Below are 21,255 nucleotides of genomic sequence, written 5' to 3'. Positions count from 1 at the left end.
GAGGGGGAGCCTGTGTGCAGTCTGCCTCTGCTTTCTGCAGAGTGCCTACCCAGCTCCTCGCCTCGCTGTCCGTTCGTCTGTCGGTCTCATCGGATCTGTGTCATCACTTACGGCTGTGTTAAATGCATCTCCAGCCACTCGACTCATGCGGACGTAAATTGGCCCTAGTGGCTAGGAGACAAAACTCTGCATTACTTTAAGCTGTGATCTAAAAGCCTCTTTCTGTCTTCTTAGCTACTCCCTTTTCTTCCATCTTTTTCCCTGCTGCTGTTGGTTTCCATCTGCTTTCCACTCACACTCTCTTTGTTTCCATTTAAAGACCCCTGTGTTTCAGAATGCACCCATATGGGATAATAATGACGATCTTTCTGCTTATTTGTGAATGAGGAATTGAAAATGAAGTATTTCATAAACTGAGAACACTACATCTATGTCATTATGGTTTGTTTTGTGGCCAACTCATGCCTTTTATTTTCTTTCCATGTACAGTAGATTGGTCACGCTTTAAAATTGCGCGCTTGGAGCAGATATGGGGTTGAAGTTTTTCATAACATAAAAATCCGGATATATTCGTGTTTTTCATTGAATATTTACAGAACTACATTTTAAAGGTTAAATATGGTATCGGGCCAAATTGAAGCACATCTCCTCCCTTCCCCTCTGTGGCTACAGGCCCTGCAGTGCTTACAGAGACACATCCTGAGAGCATGGAAACCTTTCTGGATGTATGGCTTCAATCACTTAAATGTTTTTCCTGGCCTGAGTAAAACTTGTTTCTAAAATATGGCATTCAGCTCCATTCTTTCCGCCCTACATTTTTCTGGAGCTTTTGTCTTTTCGATCTGTTTGGACATCAGCTACACATTCCCTTATTGTGAATTTGCTGAGCGTGTTTGGGATCGGCTGTACAGGCAAGCAGGAGAAAGGAGAGAAACTTTGAACGCAGCTTATGTTGTAGACCTTTGCTGTGTGAAACAGACCAAAGCCATAACCTCGCGCTGTTGTTTTTCTCTTTGAAAGTCAGTGTACTTTATGATCTGCACAGAGGCATTAAATTTTCATATTCCCCTCAGTAAAGGTATGTTTGTGTTGGCGCTCGCTGTAGAGCCAACGCCACAATAGATTTAGCAATATTCGTTGTGAAAAGTAAAATGCTGCCGGCACATTATTGCGTCAGTAATAATAATCTAATAATATAAACTAGTGACACAGTGTTCTGCATTTAATTCTTGTACTTTTGACAGTTAAAATACCATCTTCTACTGTTTTAGGTTACTCATAATGGAGTATTTATAGCGTGGCACTAGTACTTGTGTGTAAGAATCCTCCACTGATAACAAGAGGAATTGGATGCCTTCTTAAGTGCAGTCTGTTAACCCTGATACACCTCTGTTTTGACAGGCCAATGTAATCATCCTGGTGATGACGATGTACAAGATGGTGAAGCATTCCACCTCCATGAAACCCGACTCATCCAGGCTGGGGGGTATCAGGTGAGGGGTGTCACTCTGGGAGATTAGGAGGCCGGTCGGTGGCTGCCTGCTGGGAGACTGTGTGCATGTGTGCTGAGTGGGGGGTCACCTTTGTGTGAAAAGAAAAATAATATGCACCATTACTGCCTTTGCCTTCCTCCTGAAATTTCAAAAGCCGCTTTTGACCTACACGTTTATTTGATTTTCCTCCTCTCTTAAACCAAACCAGACCAATAATTTTTCCCTTTCAGGTTTTATTTCATTCTGTCAGTGCTGCTTTTTACTTCATTTTATGATTTCAGTATTTGTGCTATGCGAGGGCATACTGGCTTTTTTTCTCATTCTTTTTTCATAACTGCATTTCTGACCTTTGGTATCTTTTGCTCCTGTGCTGGCATAGTTTATAGGCTTCTTTGGAAGATGGATTCAACCACATGCCTTGTAGATTTCAAGATGGTTAAAACAGGAAAAAGGCCCTCTATCTTTTTCTCTTCCAGTAGGCTGCAATTGGTCGATGAGAACACAAGTCCTGGACCATTTCTGTGCCTGGATTCTTGTTCTACAATATGTCTGAGGGCAGGCCAACATATGTTATGTGGGCGTTTGATTTTTAGGCAGCTACTCTGATTGTGGGCCAAACCAAAAAAAGGCATTGAACAGGGTTTCAGGTTTGTTCTTAGCACATAGGAAGCCCACATTTGTGGATGCTGGATTTCACACATTATAATAAGTAGTCAAAACTCATTAACTGTCACTAATTAGGGTCTACCTCAAATCTGCCATGTGATTCGGTTTCTGTGTCAAGTGTGGCGAAAGGATGCTTAAAAAAAGTGAAATAATTGGATGCATTTGGTGGGATCATAGAGACAAAGAAAATCACATTCTTGCGCAAAAAGCACAAGCAGCTGGACAAGAAGTATAATAAGGCATCAGTCTCAACAGTGCTTCTCATTTTTCTGTGGTTTTCTCAGCAGCGTGCATGGTCTCGTTTCTTCCAGTCTCGCTGTATCTCTCTCCAGGTGGCTCACTTCTCTCTTGTGTATCGGTAACAACAAGCCATCATCACTGAAACTGACTGTTAAGTTATCTTATTTCCTGTAGGCTTTCCTGGAATCCACTGAGGACAAACCTGCTGAGTTTGCAGTCTTTTTAGTCAACATCTTCAAGGAGGACCAAGGAGATATTTTTGGACTCGATGCGCTTTCTTTCCATAACGTTTAATCAGCATTTATACACCGTGCCACCACTCACGCAACTTGTCCAGTAGCAAAATAGCAAATGATTATTTTCTTTTTAAAGGTGCCATCAAGGAGTAGAGAAGCGTTACACCAAACAAAGATGCAACTGAGTGTGGTGTTCATGTTTCACTAGTTAATATCGTTCTTTCCTTGTCTTTTGCAGGTCCTGGGTGCTGGGAGCTTTTGCGCTACTTTGTCTTCTGGGGCTCACGTGGTCCTTTGGCTTGCTCTTCCTCAACGAGTCCTCCATTGTGATGGCTTACCTCTTTACCATCTTCAACACTCTGCAAGGCATGTTCATCTTCATCTTCCACTGCCTACTTCAGAAAAAGGTAAGATTTTGCCCTTTGTCTTTGTAATATAATGCAGAAAACTCAACAAGAAGTCATTTATCAAGCGAAGATGCCAAAGATTTAATTTTCTCTTTTTGTCTGATTTACATTTAAATTAAATATTCTGGGGTTTATGTACTGTTGGTTTTACAAACCAAGACGTCTCCTCGGAATAGGTGGTAGTTCTCGCAATTTATAGACTAAACAAAGAATAACTAAAACAATGAGTCAATTAAATTAGAAAATGAATTGGTAATTATTATCAAGTAGCTATTTTGTTAGTTGATTAATAGTTACATTTCAAGTTTTTTATTTCGACTTCTCTAATGCGAGGACTTGCAGCTCTATTAGTCTTAGATGATAGCAAAGTAATTGAATTTCAGACTGTTGAAGACAAGGCGGGAGATAAATTGATAATGGAATTGTCATTTTTTTTGCAGCTCTGCTTTTATTAAACTCAAACATGACACATCCAAAAATTGCTGCTTTCTTTCCAAATCTAAGCACTGCAGGTGTGGATCATTTATACTGCCACATTTTGAAATGTATCATTGATAATTCATGTATTCTTTCTTATCCGCATCCATCTCAAAGTGCTTACTCACTGTGACAGTACAATATGCTGCACTGTGTTTGTCATTCCTGTCCTTACAGATGTGGCATTCAAACTGCTGTCGGCTTGATGGCATTTGATAAAGAGTTGGGATTTGCATTTCTCATGAGGGGGGATGTGTTGTGTTGCTGACTGTCTGTCCGCTCAGTCTGTCCTGATCTTTTGTTCCTCTGCAGGTCCGCAAAGAGTACAGCAAATGTTTCCGTCAGTCCCAATGCTGCGGCGCACTGCCGTCCGAGGGTTCCCACAGTTCAGCCAAGACAGCTACATCTCGATCCACCGCCCGCTACTCGTCTGCCACACAGGTACACCACCGGGAATTTAATGTATCCAGGTTTAGAATTTAGCAACGCTTATGTGGAAAAGGACAAAGGCACAGAGTATGCAATTTAATTTGAGTTAATATATGTCTGAATGTTTTAAGAACTTCTGACCAAAAAAACATTTTTTTAAATCTTTTTTTCTTCAAAGACATAAAAAAAATTATATATATTTTTATGTTTCTATGTCTTTTTGAAAGATAAGTCTGCTATTGTTTGATCTTTTTATGACAACAAACCCAATGAAATAACAAAAACTGACAATGAACTGCACTGACAAGAGATTTTCATTTATTTTTAAATGTGAATATATATTTCTAACTTGTTTATATAGATTTATGGATCTTCAGGCTGAGAGATTCAGGCAGGTCTGAGAAGTTGGAAAGCTTTGAGAGACAAAATAACACACTGTTGATTTTAGTCTTTAAACAGATTTGTTGGCAAAATAACACATAGATCACAAGCCATAGAAGGACTTGAGAGAAGTAAAAAGACTCTTAAAAGCCAAATTCTCGGATAATTTTCAACCTGAAGCAAAGTTTCTCAATTTGTCAAACTATAGACAAAAGTTGGAAATGTCACAGTGGTACTGAATCTTATGTCACATTTTAGGCATTACACTGTTCTGTTAAAATTTAGTATTCAAACTGTTAGACTGAGGGTTACTGTTCAATGTGGCTTGCAAATAGGCCACATTAATGTAATCAGATCTTCCTTTCTAAATGAGTCAGAGAGCATTTTCACATGAAACCCTTTTGTCCATTGCATGCTATCATGATTAGAAGGTAGACCCTATTTGAAAGGAACAAAATTGATGATTGTTGACTTGGACATACTTGCCTCTTATAATATCCTTTATGGTGACTGTGAGATCTATCTTAAGAGCACCTCTGGGAATTTAGTGGCTGCTTCTGCTCTTACTATAGAGAGAAAAAGGAGCTGCTCGGGGCCGATCTCTCAAATTACATACCGTAAGATTCCCAGCGTATCCATTTTTGGTATCGGTTGGATCAATAACACATGCGGGACTTTGTTGTACCCTACCATGAACATGTCATCTGGCAGTGAGGGAGTTCAATCTTGTATACTAGTGTAGGTTTGAATCACAAGCCCACGTAGCCACTCAATCCTTAAGGCCGAAATCCTTGAATAACACAGTGCTGCTGCACTGTGTTAAGTCCTGATCAATGGCTGCTTTTTTCTCAACCCAGAGCCGCATCAGGCGGATGTGGAACGACACTGTGAGGAAGCAGTCGGAATCCTCCTTCATCTCAGGAGACATAAACAGCACCTCCACGCTCAACCAGGGTAAGCAACCATTTCTTCCACCACCAGCAGACGAGACACATACGTTATTCTCTTTGTGATGAAGCTCTGAATTCACAATAAACACTTCAATGGATGCAGCCTACATGGCTCGATGGCGGCTCAGAAAGCAGGAAGATAAGACAAGATTTAATGTTGCATTTCTCTTAGTGTCAGGCAATCAAAAAATAGCATTAAATGCTGCCTGTGTATCTGACGTTCACAGCCTTTTCCTTCATGTTCCTGCTCACTGGGATCATCTAAAAGAAGAGAAATAGAGGCAGAAAAGAGGCGTGATATTTAGTCTGGTGCAAAATGTTACTGATGAGGACCCGAGTTCAAGTAACAAACCCACGCTGGAGAGACTTGACTGTGCAGCAGTCTTCGAAATCATATTCATCCTGGAGTGACTGTCAGGATGAAAGCAGAGGAGGGAGACGAGCAAAGTCAGACTGAGGTCAGAGCAGGTTTTGGGAGTGATCCCGGCATCCTGAAGTTCAGGCTGTGCCAGTGCAGATTTGGCTCTAGTTCCAAATTAGTTTAGATTTAAAAAAAAAAAACAAAAAAACACAAGACACATGCCAGTGCAAAGTTTCTCAGTGATCCGTCCAAATAACTGAGGATAGTTATTACATTCTTGAGGATTTACACAAGCATGCTGAGGATGATGGGGTTACTGTATTATTCATGGCAGGCCACTTAGACATGTTTTGTCTAGTGTCTCGACTGGATGAGTTTGTTTAGATAAATTTGTTTCACATAAACACCGCAGCTGATTGTGTTGCTATGCTTTGGTCAACACTTGTCCCAATAATATTGTTTGTCAGTTACATCAGCTGAATGTTTACATAATGGTTTGCTTGGACCAGCGTTTCTATGGCTGCTTTCTCCATAATAGAACTCAGATGGATCACAGGCCATCAGTCTTTTGCAGTGTCAGATTCTGGACAGTGAATGTTAGTGTTTGTTTATGTCGTCGGCCACCCAACACACCACCACAATGAAACACTCTGCTTTAAGCTCACTGCTTCTACTGTTCCTCTCCTCCTAATTTTTCTCCCTCTCTGTCTCTCTTCCTGTTATTTCAGGGATGACTGGCAACTACCTCCTAACTAACCCTCTCCTCCGAACCCACGACACTAACCCTTATAACAACCTGCTGGCAGAAACGGTGGTGTGCAACACCCCCTCTCCACCGGCCTTTCACTCCCCAGGTGCACATCCACCCTCCACCTTTCTTCTTCCGTAGATTTGTGGTTGTTTTAAAGCACAAGTGCAGCATTTTGGGACATACGATTGTTCACTCTTCAGAGACACATGACAGGATTATAATCACTGTCATGCCTGTCTGTTAAACATGAAGCTACACCCAATAGGTTAGTTTAGCATAAAGAGTGAAAGCAGTGGGAAACCTCTAGTCTGGCTCTGTAAAATAGTAACAGTATCCACCCACCAGCACCTCTGAAGCTCAGCAATTAACATGTTTTATCTTGTTTGTTGAATTTGCACTAAAAGTGTAAAAAAAAAAAACAACAGGTTTTGGTTCTATAGCAAATAGTTAGCTGAAACGGCAGGCCATTGTGCCATTCTAGAGCCGATTATCTGCCAGAATGCTATTTGGATTTGAGCAGTTCCCAGGCAACCAGCAGAGAAATTACTGGCCATGGCCAAGAAATAGTAGCAAATAATAGCACTTGGTCCCCCTTACACAGTAAATTATCACTGCACAAATTAGTTCTTGTATATATAATTAAAAATCAAATATAATGTCTTAATGATTGTGCTACAGAGGTACAGCTGGATTTTGTTGTCATTCGACAGACTACCCCTTTCTTCCAATTTTTATTCTGTTCTAAGCTAACTTTCTCCCAGCTGTAGCTTCTTATTTAACAGACAGATATTGAGCGTGATATCAGTCTTCTCATCTAACTCTCTGCCAGAAAGCAAACAAGAGTATTTCCCAAAATGTCGAACTATTTCATTAAGCGTATTAGCTTTGCTGAAAACATGAAGACTCTTGAGGTTGTGGTTGTGACACAGCATGAATGAAAATGTTGAGAATAATTACGCAAGATTTACCCTTTGTTCTTCATTCACACCTTCTCTGTATTTTTAGTTCTTGTCTATGCCAGTGGTTCAAAGACAAGAGGAGATACACTCTTAAGATGCCTGTGCTATCTTATCTCGCCTATGTGGCACTCATATGGGAATTCCTCTTTGTTGTATGAGCCGTGCATGTTGGTCCAGATCATTTATGCCATTACCTTGTATCTATGAATGATATATTTACAACATGTTGACAGCTCTATGTTTACTTGAATTAATTTGAGATAAGATCGAGATTAAACCATGTTAGTGTTTATGGTGACCTAGTTCCTCTCTGGCAGAGCAAAGGAAACCCAATCAAAGGAGAAATAACAGAAGCACATGACGCAATGCGGGCAAAGTCACAGCCCTCACATATTCACAGGCATTTGATGATAAAAGGGAATATCCGAAAAGAGCAGTATGGCGAAAGTGCGTAAGGAGCGGATATGCAGTAACATATAGCTTTATCCCACTACGGTTGTCACGGTGTTGTTTTTTTGCTGCAAGCTGGTTTGCAGCACAATGAGAGCACTTCATACTTAGGGATAATGAAGCAGGGTTGGGACCAAACAACATCTGCACAGAAAATCAAAGACATTTTGTGATTTTTTTTTTCTTCTGTGAGCTCAACAGCAGCCAAGCAGCTCAGTCGCAGAACCCAGTATGTGTGCAGACAGCTTGTGCTTTATTGCCCTAAAATGTTTACCTGCTTAATCAGTGTAGGATAATTGCATGTTAACACTGGAGCTCAGGAGACAAATAAAAAAAAAAGTGGTGATATTTAATTAGCCGATCATTTTTGAAATGAGAACATAACCCTCTCCTTTACCTGTAGAAAGTTTTTTTTTTCTCCCCCTGAGGAACAGTGATGCACTTAAAGTGTGTTCAAACACTGGAGCAACAGAGGAAATGTTACCCGTACTTCTTAAACAGCGGCTCGGGAGCAACGACAAACAGGAATAATTTAAGGATTTAACATATGGAAACTAGTTTGAGGAAAGCAGGCAGCAGTGTGACACACAAACGTCAAAACCTGGTGTGAAGATCAGCAACCAAGTGTGAAATACGTGCAGAGAGACTGTCAAATTTTACACGAGCCGATTCAAAGTTTTGCCTGCTATAGTCATTACATTTAGCTCCTGCAAAAGGATGAGCATGCCTTCTATTATAAGTGTATTAATTCTAAGTAATACTCTGCAGATGTTCATCCGATGCAGTAAAAACTGGTAAGGAGAACATCTTGGATGAATCTCTGCTGGAACGGTTCCCAGAGTGCAGCTGTCGCCATGTCCAGTTGAATTCTGTTCACATCATTTCCCCTTTCTCCCAGTAGACAATACCTGTCTGCAATAAAATCACAGCCTGCGCATAAACAAATGCAAATGTGGAAGTAGGGTCTATTCAGAGAAGTGTCTAATAATCCCTCCACCACCAGTACCACCTCTTTTTGCCCTTTTGCTCTCTGCACTCCTTTCACTCTTTTTAGAAATGTCTTTGATGTTGTTTTTAGAGCTTTTTTCAGTTGCTATCATCCATTTTCTGACACTTTCGTTTGAAACCAAGACTACGGTTTCCCCTTTTTTGTGTGGAAAGACTGCCTGTGACGACACCACCCTCACCCTACAAAATGTCAGCCTTTCACTTACCAATCTGCAGTGCATCCAGTAAATAAAATCCTCATCAAATCAAACTAGCCCTTTTCACTTTCATCCTGCTACTTAAGTTTAGTCATAGGACCGCAGAAAATTAGAGTAATCTGTTGTGTGCGCGCGTGTGTGTGTTTTGTTCACAAAAATTGATAGATGCAGACTTTACAAAGGAGAAAAGCATCATGAGTCATTCAGAAAGAAATATTTTCATCAGGAAATGTTCCTTCTCGTACTGCAGACTCTATAAAATAGACTGTGCTTGCTGCTGAACCCTTTCACCTGCTGAGTCCAGGATTCAGTTGTCCTTGATTTGTCCTTTAGCTCTCTCAAACTGGTAAAAACAGAGTTTCAATTTCCATCCACCTACAACAATTTGAGCAAAAGCATAACACGAGCGGAATTTTAGTTAATTGCAAGGACACAATCAGAGTTGGATTGACTGAATCCAGGCTGGATGTTACGAGCTTCCACTTTTCTCTTATTTCAGTGATTTTGTTGTTTCTGCTGCAATTGAAAAAAAGCATCTGTTTTACTTTTTTTGCAAATCAGCTGTTCTTAGGCCAGATAGCCTGAGCAGACACACTTGATGTGAGTGGTGGCAAAGTGAGTCATTGCACCGTGCCTGTCTTTCGTGGTGTGTGGGGGCTGTTGCTGTGCTTGTGGGGCCCCAGTGCAGAGAGGTGGCTGGCCATCTGTGTTTGACATTATTCTTTTGTCTTGCCGTTCTTTTAACAGGTGGAATGTTTTATTCATTGTTAATGTCACAACACTTCCTCATCAGCTTGTACTTCCTTTTTTTTTCTTTTTACTCCCATCCTTTGCTGTTTTTCCCGCTGCTGTGGTGTTATCTGGTCATGAGCTACTTTATAAAGTGTTGCTGTTCTATATTTTTTAAGTTTAAAGTCATCTTTTGTTCTCATTTCTCCAATATTGTTCAGGATAATCTCTTAGATTGGCTATAATGATATTCAGCAATAATGAGGATGGACATGGTGGGAAGATAATTGGGTTTCCTTTGAATTTTTAAAGCTTTTGTATTTTGTATAAAATTAAAATTAACCCAGAGATCAAAGAGCACAAGAGTGAAGTGTCCTGAGCAGTATCAAGTACATGTGGATGGTGTAGTGGAGACTGTATTGTTCTCTCAAACGGGGAAAATTCATATCTCACCTGTATCTTCTGCCTTTTCTTGCAGGACAGCACTCTCTGAGCAACAGCAGGGACATCAGTGCCATGGACACCCTCCCCCTCAATGGTAATTTCAACAACAGCTACTCCCTGCGAGACGATGACTATGAGGCCGTGGGCGTGCGAGCCCCGGGTGACCTGGGTGGCCTCAACCTGGACGATGCTGCCTTTGAGAAGATGATCATATCTGAGATTGTCCACAACAACCTAAGGCCCCGCGGGGCTCCCAAAGGTCGCGACACCCCAAGGGAGCGGGACAGAGCCTTGCCTCCCCAGACTAGGGTGACGGTGGACCGAGGTGGGGGTGGTAGTGGCAGCGAGGATGACGCCATCGTGGCGGATCACGCCGAGGCCTCATCCCCCCAGAGAGGAAGTGGAAGAGGAGGCCACGCCACCCTGGAGCTGCTCTTGCACCCCCACCACAAAGAGGCGCTGGAGGCTCCCCTCCTGCCCCAAAGGACTCACTCCCTGCTCTACAGCGCCCAGAAGGCCCCCAGGCGCCTCGAGGGGCAGAATGGCCATGGCTCCGAGACTGTTACCGCAGTGGAGGACATGGGCTCCCAGTCACCCAACAATAACAGAGACTCCCTTTATACCAGCATGCCAAACTTGAGAGACTCTCCCTCGCCCTCAGCTTCGCCGTACCCCCCAGAGGAGGAGGAGGAGCTCTCTCCCTCCCCTCAAAGCGAGAGCGAGGACGCGTATCATAAAAGCATGCCTGAGCTCGGCGATGCGCCGCAGCCACTGTCCTACTACCATATAAATCGAGGCACCAGCGACGGGTGCATCATCCCACCCAACAGCGAAGACTGTGCGCAGGAAGGAGAGGCGCCCAGCGACGGACAAATGCAACTCATTACCAGCCTCTGAGTGGGCCGTCCTTGTTTGCACAGGTTTTAACAGATGGGCGCTTTCGGTTGATGTCAAGAGAGCCGACGAGGCTGGCTCCGCACTCCACATGCCCTTCCTGTTAGGACAGGAGGTGAAAAGTTGTTGGGTGGGAAAAAGAATGAATAAATGACTTTTGCACACAGATCTCATTAACACACAAAACACATCCATCTGAGGCCAGACAAGTGTGGACTGTGAAAGCTCTGCTGTTGGACTAAAGAGGTGCAGAGAATAACACACAGGCCGCTGTGTCAGAGATAAGTCTGGCATTTCTGTTGTACTGAAAGAGGAATGGAAGAATAAGGGATAAAAAAAAAATACTCCAAGCAAAGAACTATGAAACTCCTGACATACTCCTGGGGGACTTTGCAGAACCAGGGTCTTTTTAGTCGAGAAGTACAGAACATGAACTAGTGTGGCTCCACTACACAGTCAGGACTGTAAAGTTAAGAAACCACTAATTCAGACTCAGGCCTTATATTTTCTCTATTGCACATTTACCTGTTGTCAAAGTAACAGCTGAAGAAAATATATTTTGCTGTACCACTAGTGTAAAAAGTAAAACAAAAACAGAAAAAAAGAAACAGCAACCATTCAGTAGTTATGCCCTTTCAATGTTAATACGATTCTTCAGACAAGGTTAATCAAAATGGTGGAAATGTGCTTTTTCCTCTCACACTTGACTTGTTGTAGTATGTTTGAATATGAAAAAAAAAGTTTTGAGAGATATCAATCCATATGAAATCATGCTCACGTCTCTGCTTGTGAAGTGCTTTTGCTTTCATGAATGAGTTTTTGGCAGTAGTATATTTGTTAACACCAGGCCATGCACAGAATTGGAGTGAATTGGATACTTGTGTAATTTATTTTACTTGAAAGAAATTGCTGGGTTTGAGGAATTATGTTCATGTCAATGCGATATTGCAGTTTTTGCGGACATTTTTCAGCCTTTGACACAAATTAATTTATTAACTGTTCAGAAAAAAAAGAACATCGAAAGTGTGAAAAGTTGTTTCAGCACTGATTAGGTTCATTTTATTTCTTTTGTAAGAGCCCATCATCAGCTGATATTTAATTCAACTCCTGTTTGATATCAAATAAATGTGAAATTTTTTCTTGTTCGCAGATATCTGGCTGTTTATTCATGTCATATTTTGAGGAATAAATCTGTAATGATGCACGCATGTAGTAAAAAGACAGCAAAGGATTAGACTGAGTATATTCTACATTTTTGGTTTTGTCAGTGAATCCCATGAGAAAGCCAAACCATGGACGTTTACCGACATTAATATTTTCTTTCTTTTTTAAAAAAACAAGTCAAACAATTTACTTTAACAGCTGGGCTCTGTCTACTACTTTCAGCTGTGAAGTAATACACATTTGATGTATTAGTGAAGATTTATGGCAGCAGGACGGTCAACGTAGACTGATTTATAATAAACAGTGCATGTGATCATTGTAGTGATGGAACAGCGTGCCAAGTGCAATCTCTGGCTTTTTCTGAAATATTTGCAGATAAAACATTCCACTTGCTCAACTTGTGCATCACAGATAAGAAAAAAAATGAATCAATACTTTCAACACTGCTGCCAAAACAGTGTCTCTTTAGATTTAATAAAATGCCTCACTGAGTTTCATAGACAGTAACTCAAATATTCTATACACCAGACAAATGATCTCCTACACATCCAGTTTCAGCAGACTGTTCTCAGGCTTCTCACTGTCAGTGTTCACCTTTCTTTTATGTCCCATATTCACAGTAAATACATTATATCTGTAACAAGTTTACTTCAAAGTGGAGAGGAGCCAAATGCAGGACAAAGGAGCCAGGTAGAAAAAAAAATAAAGACGAACAAGATTAGAAAAAATGTCCAGGCAGGGAAACAAACCACAGGGAGCAGGCAAAAAGGTCCAAGTACAAGTGAAGTTTACTTCTCAAAACACGAAGGAGATGAGAGCAAAAAAAAACAGTAACAGTCAAAAGTCATTCTCCAGTAAAACAAACTCGAAACAGGAATACATGAGGATTATAAACAAGAATGGCTGCAAAGCTTGACTGCTGGGTATTACCGTCACAAAGACAACCTGGCAAACAACTTTTTTTTTTTTTACTACAGTTTAATTTATGTGATTTTCAGCAACAAATAAAGGTGTTTGTTTCTTCCTGAAATACAGCTATCAAACTCTAACAATCATACAACACAGAACTCCACAAAACATATTTTTCTTGTCATTTCAAAAGACTATTCAGTGTTGTACGGAAAATATTAAACCACGGCGCCATTCGGATGAAGTCTCCTACTGTTTGTTTTTTAGGTGTTTGGGTTTTATCCCTTAAAAAAATGAAAGCATTTTGACCTCACGGCGACTCTTCATGCCTCGCCTGTTCTTGTTCTTTGTCTTTGTCGACATTAGGTATGAGCTCATTGACTGTGATCAGCTCTTGTTTTTGGAATATGACAGCGATGACCTGCTACTTGGTCAGTCCAGTCATGAAACAACCTTTGCCATCTGCTACCAGCAGCTTGATGAACTCCCCCAGCTCTTTCTGTGACACCTCTGCATTCCTGTTATTGTCCAAGGCATCAAATAGGACTCCAGGACCTCGAGCCAAATGGACAAATAAGTAACCAAGTAGTACACCCTTCTCAAAGTTCAACATCAAAGACCAACACAACACTGCTCGACCCAACAGCAGTTCATCCATGGCCAAAGTGAGGCGACACCATAACCGCCCTCTTCTCTCCCACCCCACAAGGTTTGAATGGTGGGATATTGATATTTGTAATCTCTCCCACATACATGCCTTGCAGACCCTTTACCATGCCCTTTGTCATCCAGCCCACACTTTCTAAAGAGTCGTGGGTTGGCTTTGTGATGTAGCTGAACTCAAAGATGGTGCCGTTAAACAGCATGCCATTGTAATGGTAACTCTCAAAGTTAATGTACATCACGCACTGTAGTCTTTGGGAAAGGTGATTGTTTTGGTGATGACCAGGCTGGCCTTGTTCCACGGACCTAACAGATGGATGTCAAACTCTGTGGTGGCATCTGAATGAACCATGTCACTTTGTGATGCAAAGCATACAGCAAAACTGCAAGCTAGTAGAGAGACTGGAGCTTCTTTGCAGACTCACACAAGATAGAACCTCTGCAACCTGATACGTCACCCATCCAGCTGTCAAAGCATTCAGGCAAACAGTGTTCCTTCTATAACATCAGCCACAGAAAAAATGATGGCGCAGTTAAATACTTCCTCTGATGGACTTTCAGAAGGGACAATCAACATAAAGCTGTTGTCTGTGGTTGTGAACAGACACAAGGACAGTTAAGCACAATAAACTGTCAAGGGAAGCTTTGAGGTTCTTCTTGAGCATGTGCAGCTCGATAATATTAGAAGGAAGCCTGCTCCGGATGTCGTGAGAGAAACACTCCTCACAGTAGAGACAGAGAGGACCAGACACCCAAAGCCACGTACTGTAGGATCCTGTTAGTATTCCATATGTCTTGCCAGTTGTCATCTGTGGACAGGTTATCTGGATGTCTCTGTAACTCCATCATGGTTGCAGTTGGTGCTTCACGGACAAATGCTACGCTATATTAAACTCATACAAATAAGAAACTATTTGAAATGTAAAGCAAAATGGAATTCTAACATTCAACCAGCATCTATTTAAATGTCTGAGTATAGCCAACTATCTGGGGACAACATTTCATCTGATTTTGGCCTTTCAATGCACAAAACAAAACAATCTCTCTTTCGTGTCTCTGCCGTGATGTTCTCACAGCAACATGTTGTCTCTGTCCTCATTCTGTCTCATCCTCTGTGCATGTTTGCATCTTTTCTTCTGTATGAGATGTGTGTTGTCTCTCTGCTCCATGTCCACTTACAGCAGTACCTTGGTAAAACTGTCCCTGTGGTGTAAATGCATTGTGAGAACTGTCAGCTGAACAGTTGGACATGCAAACTAAATTTGACTGGATGTGATAAATTGCAGCAAAAATTCAGACCTAATCAAGATCCATCTGTTATCGATTGTATTTGTGGCAATACAGAGTCGGTTAAACAAACGAAATATTTATGTTTGACAAGCTATGACGTTGGTTCAAATATGTTGCATGTGAATATTTACACAGTGATCATGCTGATATGGACACATCTGAGAATATCATTAGGAAATCAGTTTAATCTCTTATGGCCACAGATCCTAAAGCTCTGCATCACGTATTTGAAAATATTTGTACTTATACATCTGACTTTCAAATGAACCATAGAGAAAATTGCACAGACGGTTTTCATTTGATGATTGCAAAGCAACTGAGATAAACTGTAAATAGGTTTTGGACAACAATGAAACTCTATAGCATGGAGGAATAAGCTACATCAGGCTACACAGGCAACACTTGTTAGCAGGATCGGTTGGTAGCTTGGTTTTGCTCTTTTTGTGGCATTTATTGATGAAAACAAAGAATATCATTCGCCATTGTCTTTGACTGCCACTGTAAGAATATGCTATGACAGTAATTATGCAAGTTTAACAAGACATGCCATAATCATTTTTGATCAGCCTGTGTGTCTAAATCATTCCATGTGAATTGTTGCACATCATCTGAAGAGGAGACAGAGCAGATGACACTCCCATCTTAGATTTAGCAAATTTAGCGTTCAGTACATCTTTCATCTGTGGCTTTCCAGGAGTATCCAGTTCTAACCGGCCACACACACACTCAGCAGTCGTGCAGTCCATGCAGCCGCTGTAGGATCTGGGCGGTGCACTTTATTAACCCAAGCTGGGTGCCAGTTTGCTGTCAAGAGACCAACGTGGAGGCCAAGACAAAGCTCTGAGTCCACTGTGGCTCTCTGCCTTGTTGTTTGAACATTAGCCTCTCGGTTTACAGAGCGTCATCCAAAAGCCCTGAGAGACACCAAACCCGTCTGTAAATCATACAGAAACTTGGCTTCCCCCTCAGTTATAAATCAAATCAAATGAGAAGTTGATGACCTGCTCACGGTTCACCAGGAATGAGCCGGCGTTGTCTGTGAGAGCTTCCTTATTATAAACACTGGAGAATTGACATGACAGCTAACAACAGGCAAGACTGTATCTTTAGGATATGTGTGATGTCACTGCAGGGATGCTTTCCCCGTGTGCATGACAAGTTTCCTCTTTCTATGTTTCATAATGGACCAAATTGTGATGAATGAATGTGCTGAGCTTCCTTCACCAAGCATAAGGATCAGTTTTGCATGATGCATATATATTGGTTCATTATCAGTAAGTCACCTGTGCTCTGTATTAGTGCTTTCACCCTATTATCTTAAAGAATATTGGATTCTGAAATTGAACAATATACAGATGATCCTGTCCTTTTTCCTCCCAATAGACTGAGGAGGGAGGAGGGGGAGTCTTGATACAGAGATCAGCATTTCCCGGGCTTTCCTTATCCTGCTGTGATGATTTCTGCCCATTCTTCCTGTTCAAAGATACTCTTTCCACCTTTGACTTTCATTGAGTTGCTGACATTACCATCTGCCATTATCTGATTATATTATGATGCAGCATATTAGCCATGCAGTGTTTGTGTTGCAAATGAAAAAGTTGTCAAAGTTTGTTGGAGATGAAAGTGCTTCATTTATCAACTCATCTTTTATCTGTTCACAGTCAAAGCCCAGCTTCCATGGGGCAGTGGCAAATGAAGGCGCAATAAGGCTCAGTCCGAGAAGACATTACCGTGTTTTCATTTTGAACTGTTTGATGTTCCTGCCTCTGGTGATTTGGACATTATTTCATGTCCATCATCAAAAAGACATCAAACAAGATGCTGCATTCAAAATCAGATCACAGAGCCTAGACCAAAATGTGGAGTGTGTGTGTGTGTGTGTGTGTGTGTGTGTGTGTGTGTGTGTGTGTGTGTGTGTGCTCACTGCATGCTACCTACCTATATATGCTGTGCGTGCATTTAGAAGTAGGTATATATATTTTTTCCTCATGAGTTCTCCTTAATTTTTCTGAAATTAATATAATGTTGAATCCGTTTCTTAAACTCACTCCACTGAGGCCCTGCTTTAAAAAAAAAAAAAGAATTATTATTAAAATTAAAAGGCGTTCTAGCAGACAATGTTTATATTCTTTGGTAGCAATCTTTTCTTTTGCTGGAACAGGAACTATGCATAATTGTATAATCACAACCACAATGCAGAAGGAGTCTTATATTTCCTCAGGGCCTCTGAAAATGTACAGCTTACATTCCTCTGCATTTCACTCTGCAGCATGACGATAAAGAACATCTGAATCGCTGCTACTCTGCTGCCACCGTCCCACCAAACAACACTGCACTGCCTTGGCTGGCTCGGCTTCTCAGTGTGCATTTAAAGCTCTGGTAAAGACCGACAACTGCTGTCTGCAAAAACAGCAAAACAAAGGAAAAATCAACTTCCCCTCACACATTTTTACAGCTGTGGCACACTTTGGATGTGTTCTAGCGCTTATAGGCTATGTTATATAAACTTGTGAGCATGTGCAGGGAGGAAAAGCTGCACATACCAATGCAGCAACCACAAAACCTTGCCCTGAAAATCCTGTAGCACTTTTAAAAGGAAATGTTTTTGTCACAACATCTCACAATGCAATTATTGCATTTTTAACTGGGCTGCAGTTTTCTTTTCTTTCTTTTCTTTAATTTTTTTTTTTTTAGCTTTAGCCTCTTGACATTTCTGGTTTGTTTTTTTAATGCTTGTTAGGCTATCGCCACAACTAACTCCATTTAAAAGAGGGCCATTTATAAAGAAATATGGGTTTCCTGTTGGAGTTTCACAAAGAAGCCTATTATGAGAGATTAAGACTTTCGGCTTAAAATATGCTCAAGAGTCCTTTTCCAGTCCGGCTGAGAGTGGCTTGATATAATTTCTTGCCTCTGTGTGTGTGTCTGAGGAAATGAAAGAAAGAAAAGGAGAGTGTTTCAGAGAGAGAGTCAGGGGGGCCGAAGAGGAGAAAGTGAGAGAATGAGAAGGGAGAGATTGTGAGACAGACAGCGAGCAGCAGCAGCAGTTTCACATGTCAGAAACAATCCGAGTCTGAGCCCTGCAGTTGTAAAACTGTCATACCTCGTAGGAAACACCAGCAGTGACCTCAGAATTGGGCTAAGGTAGCCTGTCACACCCATTATACAGTAAACACTCTGCAGAGGCCCATGTTTTTGTTGGGTTGTCTCTGTTAAAATCATATCGACGCATTCCCGGGAGATACAAACACCGCATATGACTGCTATTAGCCCAGCGCTCAAGACAGGAATTTTCCCATATTTAAGCAATTGGTCTCACAGTTTTTGGCCATTTGAGGCAAAACATAATGATTGTAATTTTTAAAAATGCTGGAATGGGAGGGGGAAAAAAGTGAATATGAGAATAAACTCCAGTCAAGCATATTTTACCAGACTTCAATCATGTGAAAAACGCACTAGAAAATAAAATATGGTCATTATTACTGTATGTCCCACTTCAAAGTGTCTTTTGATATGTCAATTCAGAGACACAGTGTTGTCAAGAGGCAGCTCGGAGAGAAACATCTTTGATAAATACAAGATTTTTCCCCCCCCTGAATAGTACAGAATACAAATGTTAGAATGTTCTTGTTCTATTCTGTAGTTTCAGAAAGATAATTACATATCATTCACTCAGATGTTTTCCATATATCTCTGTGCAGAATTTATGTACATGAAAACCCCGCCACTGCACAAACACATCTGCACCTATTTTGTATTTGCAGTTTATAAAAAAAAAAAAAAAAAAAAATGCATAGAAAAGACACAAAACACTGCACGAACCATTGCGGGTTGGATTCTTTTTGTAAGACACAAAAACTGACTGTTAGAATACTTTAGTGGCCCAAAGTAGTACATTAGTCATTTTCAGACTAATAGTGTATACAGCTTTTTCTTTTCAACAACTAACTCCTCTGTTGGATCTCTGAGACGATTTATAGCATAAAACTACAGGGTGCCTTTATGTAAAAGGCTTTTATTCACAGATAATTTACTTACAGTTGCTATAATCACTCATCCAGGATGTAGCTGGCCTCATCTGAATGTGAAATACAGCGGTACAGTAACATGTGGAGATAATTATGAGGCTAAGATAATCAATGCCATGCTTGAAGTTGCATTCAAAAGATGCCTGCAGCCATGTTTTCTTGGGCCATTGGTTTGAAAATCAAAGTGACAGGCTCAAGAAAAAAAAGTTGATAAAGGTTTGGCTTCGTCTTTGAAACTGCTGAGCTACTACACATGGTGACATGTTTTATTATTGCTTTCTTGTAGCCACTAAATGAACTATACTGTAGACTCCATCAACAAAGGTTCATATTTCATCAAAATATTTGGTTTAGGAGTTAAGACAGACACACATGCTCCAAACCACCCACAAATATATTAAAACAGAAGATAAATGAGGACATATTAACTGAAATATTTCATCGTGGCATTTGTTATGGGAATATTTTGTTCTCTAAACTTCTTGACAGTGTACGTGTAAACTTGTGTATGGACATGAGACAAGGCTTGACACTTCTAAGGAGGCATACAGATCAAATTTCCGAAGGAAGCTGCTCAGTTGTTCCTGCTTCCTATACTATCAACTTGCCACATAGGAAGACATCTTTCCAAAACAATATTCAGTGTGGGCCTCACATCTGGAAGCCCCAGATCTGTGATTTGTTGGGTGTGTGTCCCCAGATGTGAGATGAGTCACTTATGTTTCTGACACAAGTGAAGAGTCTGCTTCTTTAAAGGCTAATTAACCTCTATTCACTCTGATTAAGTATGGTTACCAGGTCTGCTAGGTGGAAAAACCCATTTAAAGCAAAATAAATATGCGAGAAAGCCACACACAGAGTGAAATGTTAAAGTATTACAGGGCAAATATATCTTTACAAAGACATTACCGAGGTGTGAAAAAATAGAGTAGAATCATACCAACATTATCCTGAGCACAGGAACAGATTGATTTATATATAAATATTTTTTTAAAAAAAACCCAAAACACTCAAACACTGCCTCTAACAACACAAGAGAGGTTTATATTTTCAATTTTATTCCAGAGTAGATTAGAATCTAATTCACATAATTTATACTGGGACGTTTGCTTCTGAAACATATATAAAATCCCCTGCACATTATATAATAACCAGACTGTATTCCTTAATTTATTTAACAGAGTACATTAGGGGGAAAAAACAAGAAATAGTGTACTTAAGTACATTTTTGAGGAATTTATACTTTACTTAAGAATTTCAATTTTCTTATACTTTATACTTCTAATTTACAATTTAGAGGCAAATATTATATTTTCACTCCACTTCTTTTATTTGGCTATTTTGGTTTCTGGGAACTTTGCATTTTTTAAGGTGAAATAATAACACCAAAATATATAATAATAAATTATGATGTGATATCATATATTAAAATAATACTTTATCAAACCAAGAGGGTGAATTCTCAAGCTGACAAGCAGATGAGTGATAGAAAGCTTTAATGTGGAAGTGATTAATGCATTACTGACTACTGACCTTTTATTGTGACCTATTGTCTTTTTATTGCGACCTACTGTCCTATGTTTTATTGTATGTTTCACTGTTATGTTTTGTTTATGTACTTTTTTGCAATGTGCTTTTATTGTGACTTATTGTTTTATGTATCACTGTTGTCTTTTTTTCTTAGGGACTGCGGATGGAAATTAGCATTGTGCTATAATCCGGCATATTTACGCCCATTTCTGAATAAATGGGCGTTCATTAATGTGCACTGTCCCTATCAAATAAAGAAATAAACAATGCATCTGTACTTATAATCCAATAATGTACATTATTCTGAAATCTGCCATTCTGGATTATGAGGACTTTAACTTTTGGTACTTTAAGCATATTTTGAATGCTAATACATTAGTACTTTAACGTAAATTAAAAAATTAAATGCATTAATCTTACTTGTAATAGAGCATTTCTACACTTTGGTAATAGAGCTTTTAATCAAGTACAATATTTCTACCACCCAGAGTATTTTGTTTACACCTAAAACCTACAAGAATGACTATTCCTCTCATATTTTTACATGATTGCAGACCTGGAGTACCCTGATATGAGGTCTGCAGTTGGACTCTCTTCAT

General features: G+C 40.3%; 1 protein-coding gene across 13 annotated transcripts in view; it reads left to right on the top strand.

Moving 5' to 3' along the window:
* Nucleotides 1-12,223, top strand: part of LOC111579000 (adhesion G protein-coupled receptor L2-like) — an 85,791-nt gene extending 73,568 nt beyond the window's left edge. For 5 of the 13 annotated variants that reach the window (XM_023286045.3, XM_023286046.3, XM_023286047.3 and 2 more), the window contains 6 exons: nucleotides 1,402-1,493; nucleotides 2,874-3,042; nucleotides 3,832-3,960; nucleotides 5,187-5,283; nucleotides 6,369-6,494; nucleotides 10,213-12,223. In XM_023286045.3, the coding sequence (XP_023141813.2) occupies nucleotides 1,402-1,493; nucleotides 2,874-3,042; nucleotides 3,832-3,960; nucleotides 5,187-5,283; nucleotides 6,369-6,494; nucleotides 10,213-11,075 (1,476 nt within the window). In that variant the 3' untranslated portion in view covers nucleotides 11,076-12,223. Of the gene's footprint in view, nucleotides 1-1,401; nucleotides 1,494-2,873; nucleotides 3,043-3,831; nucleotides 3,961-5,186; nucleotides 5,284-6,368; nucleotides 6,495-9,566; nucleotides 9,621-10,212 lie in introns of all 13 variants that reach the window. The other 8 variants (XM_023286052.3, XM_023286049.3, XM_023286048.3 and 5 more) reach the window with 5 other exon arrangements.
* The last annotated feature ends 9,032 nt before the right edge of the window (nucleotides 12,224-21,255 follow it).

Source organism: Amphiprion ocellaris, chromosome 10 (assembly GCF_022539595.1).
Source record: "Amphiprion ocellaris isolate individual 3 ecotype Okinawa chromosome 10, ASM2253959v1, whole genome shotgun sequence".
Lineage (NCBI taxonomy): Eukaryota > Metazoa > Chordata > Actinopteri > Pomacentridae > Amphiprion > Amphiprion ocellaris.
Note: the sequence above shows the minus strand (reverse complement) of the source record. Positions and strands in the feature narration are given on the sequence as shown.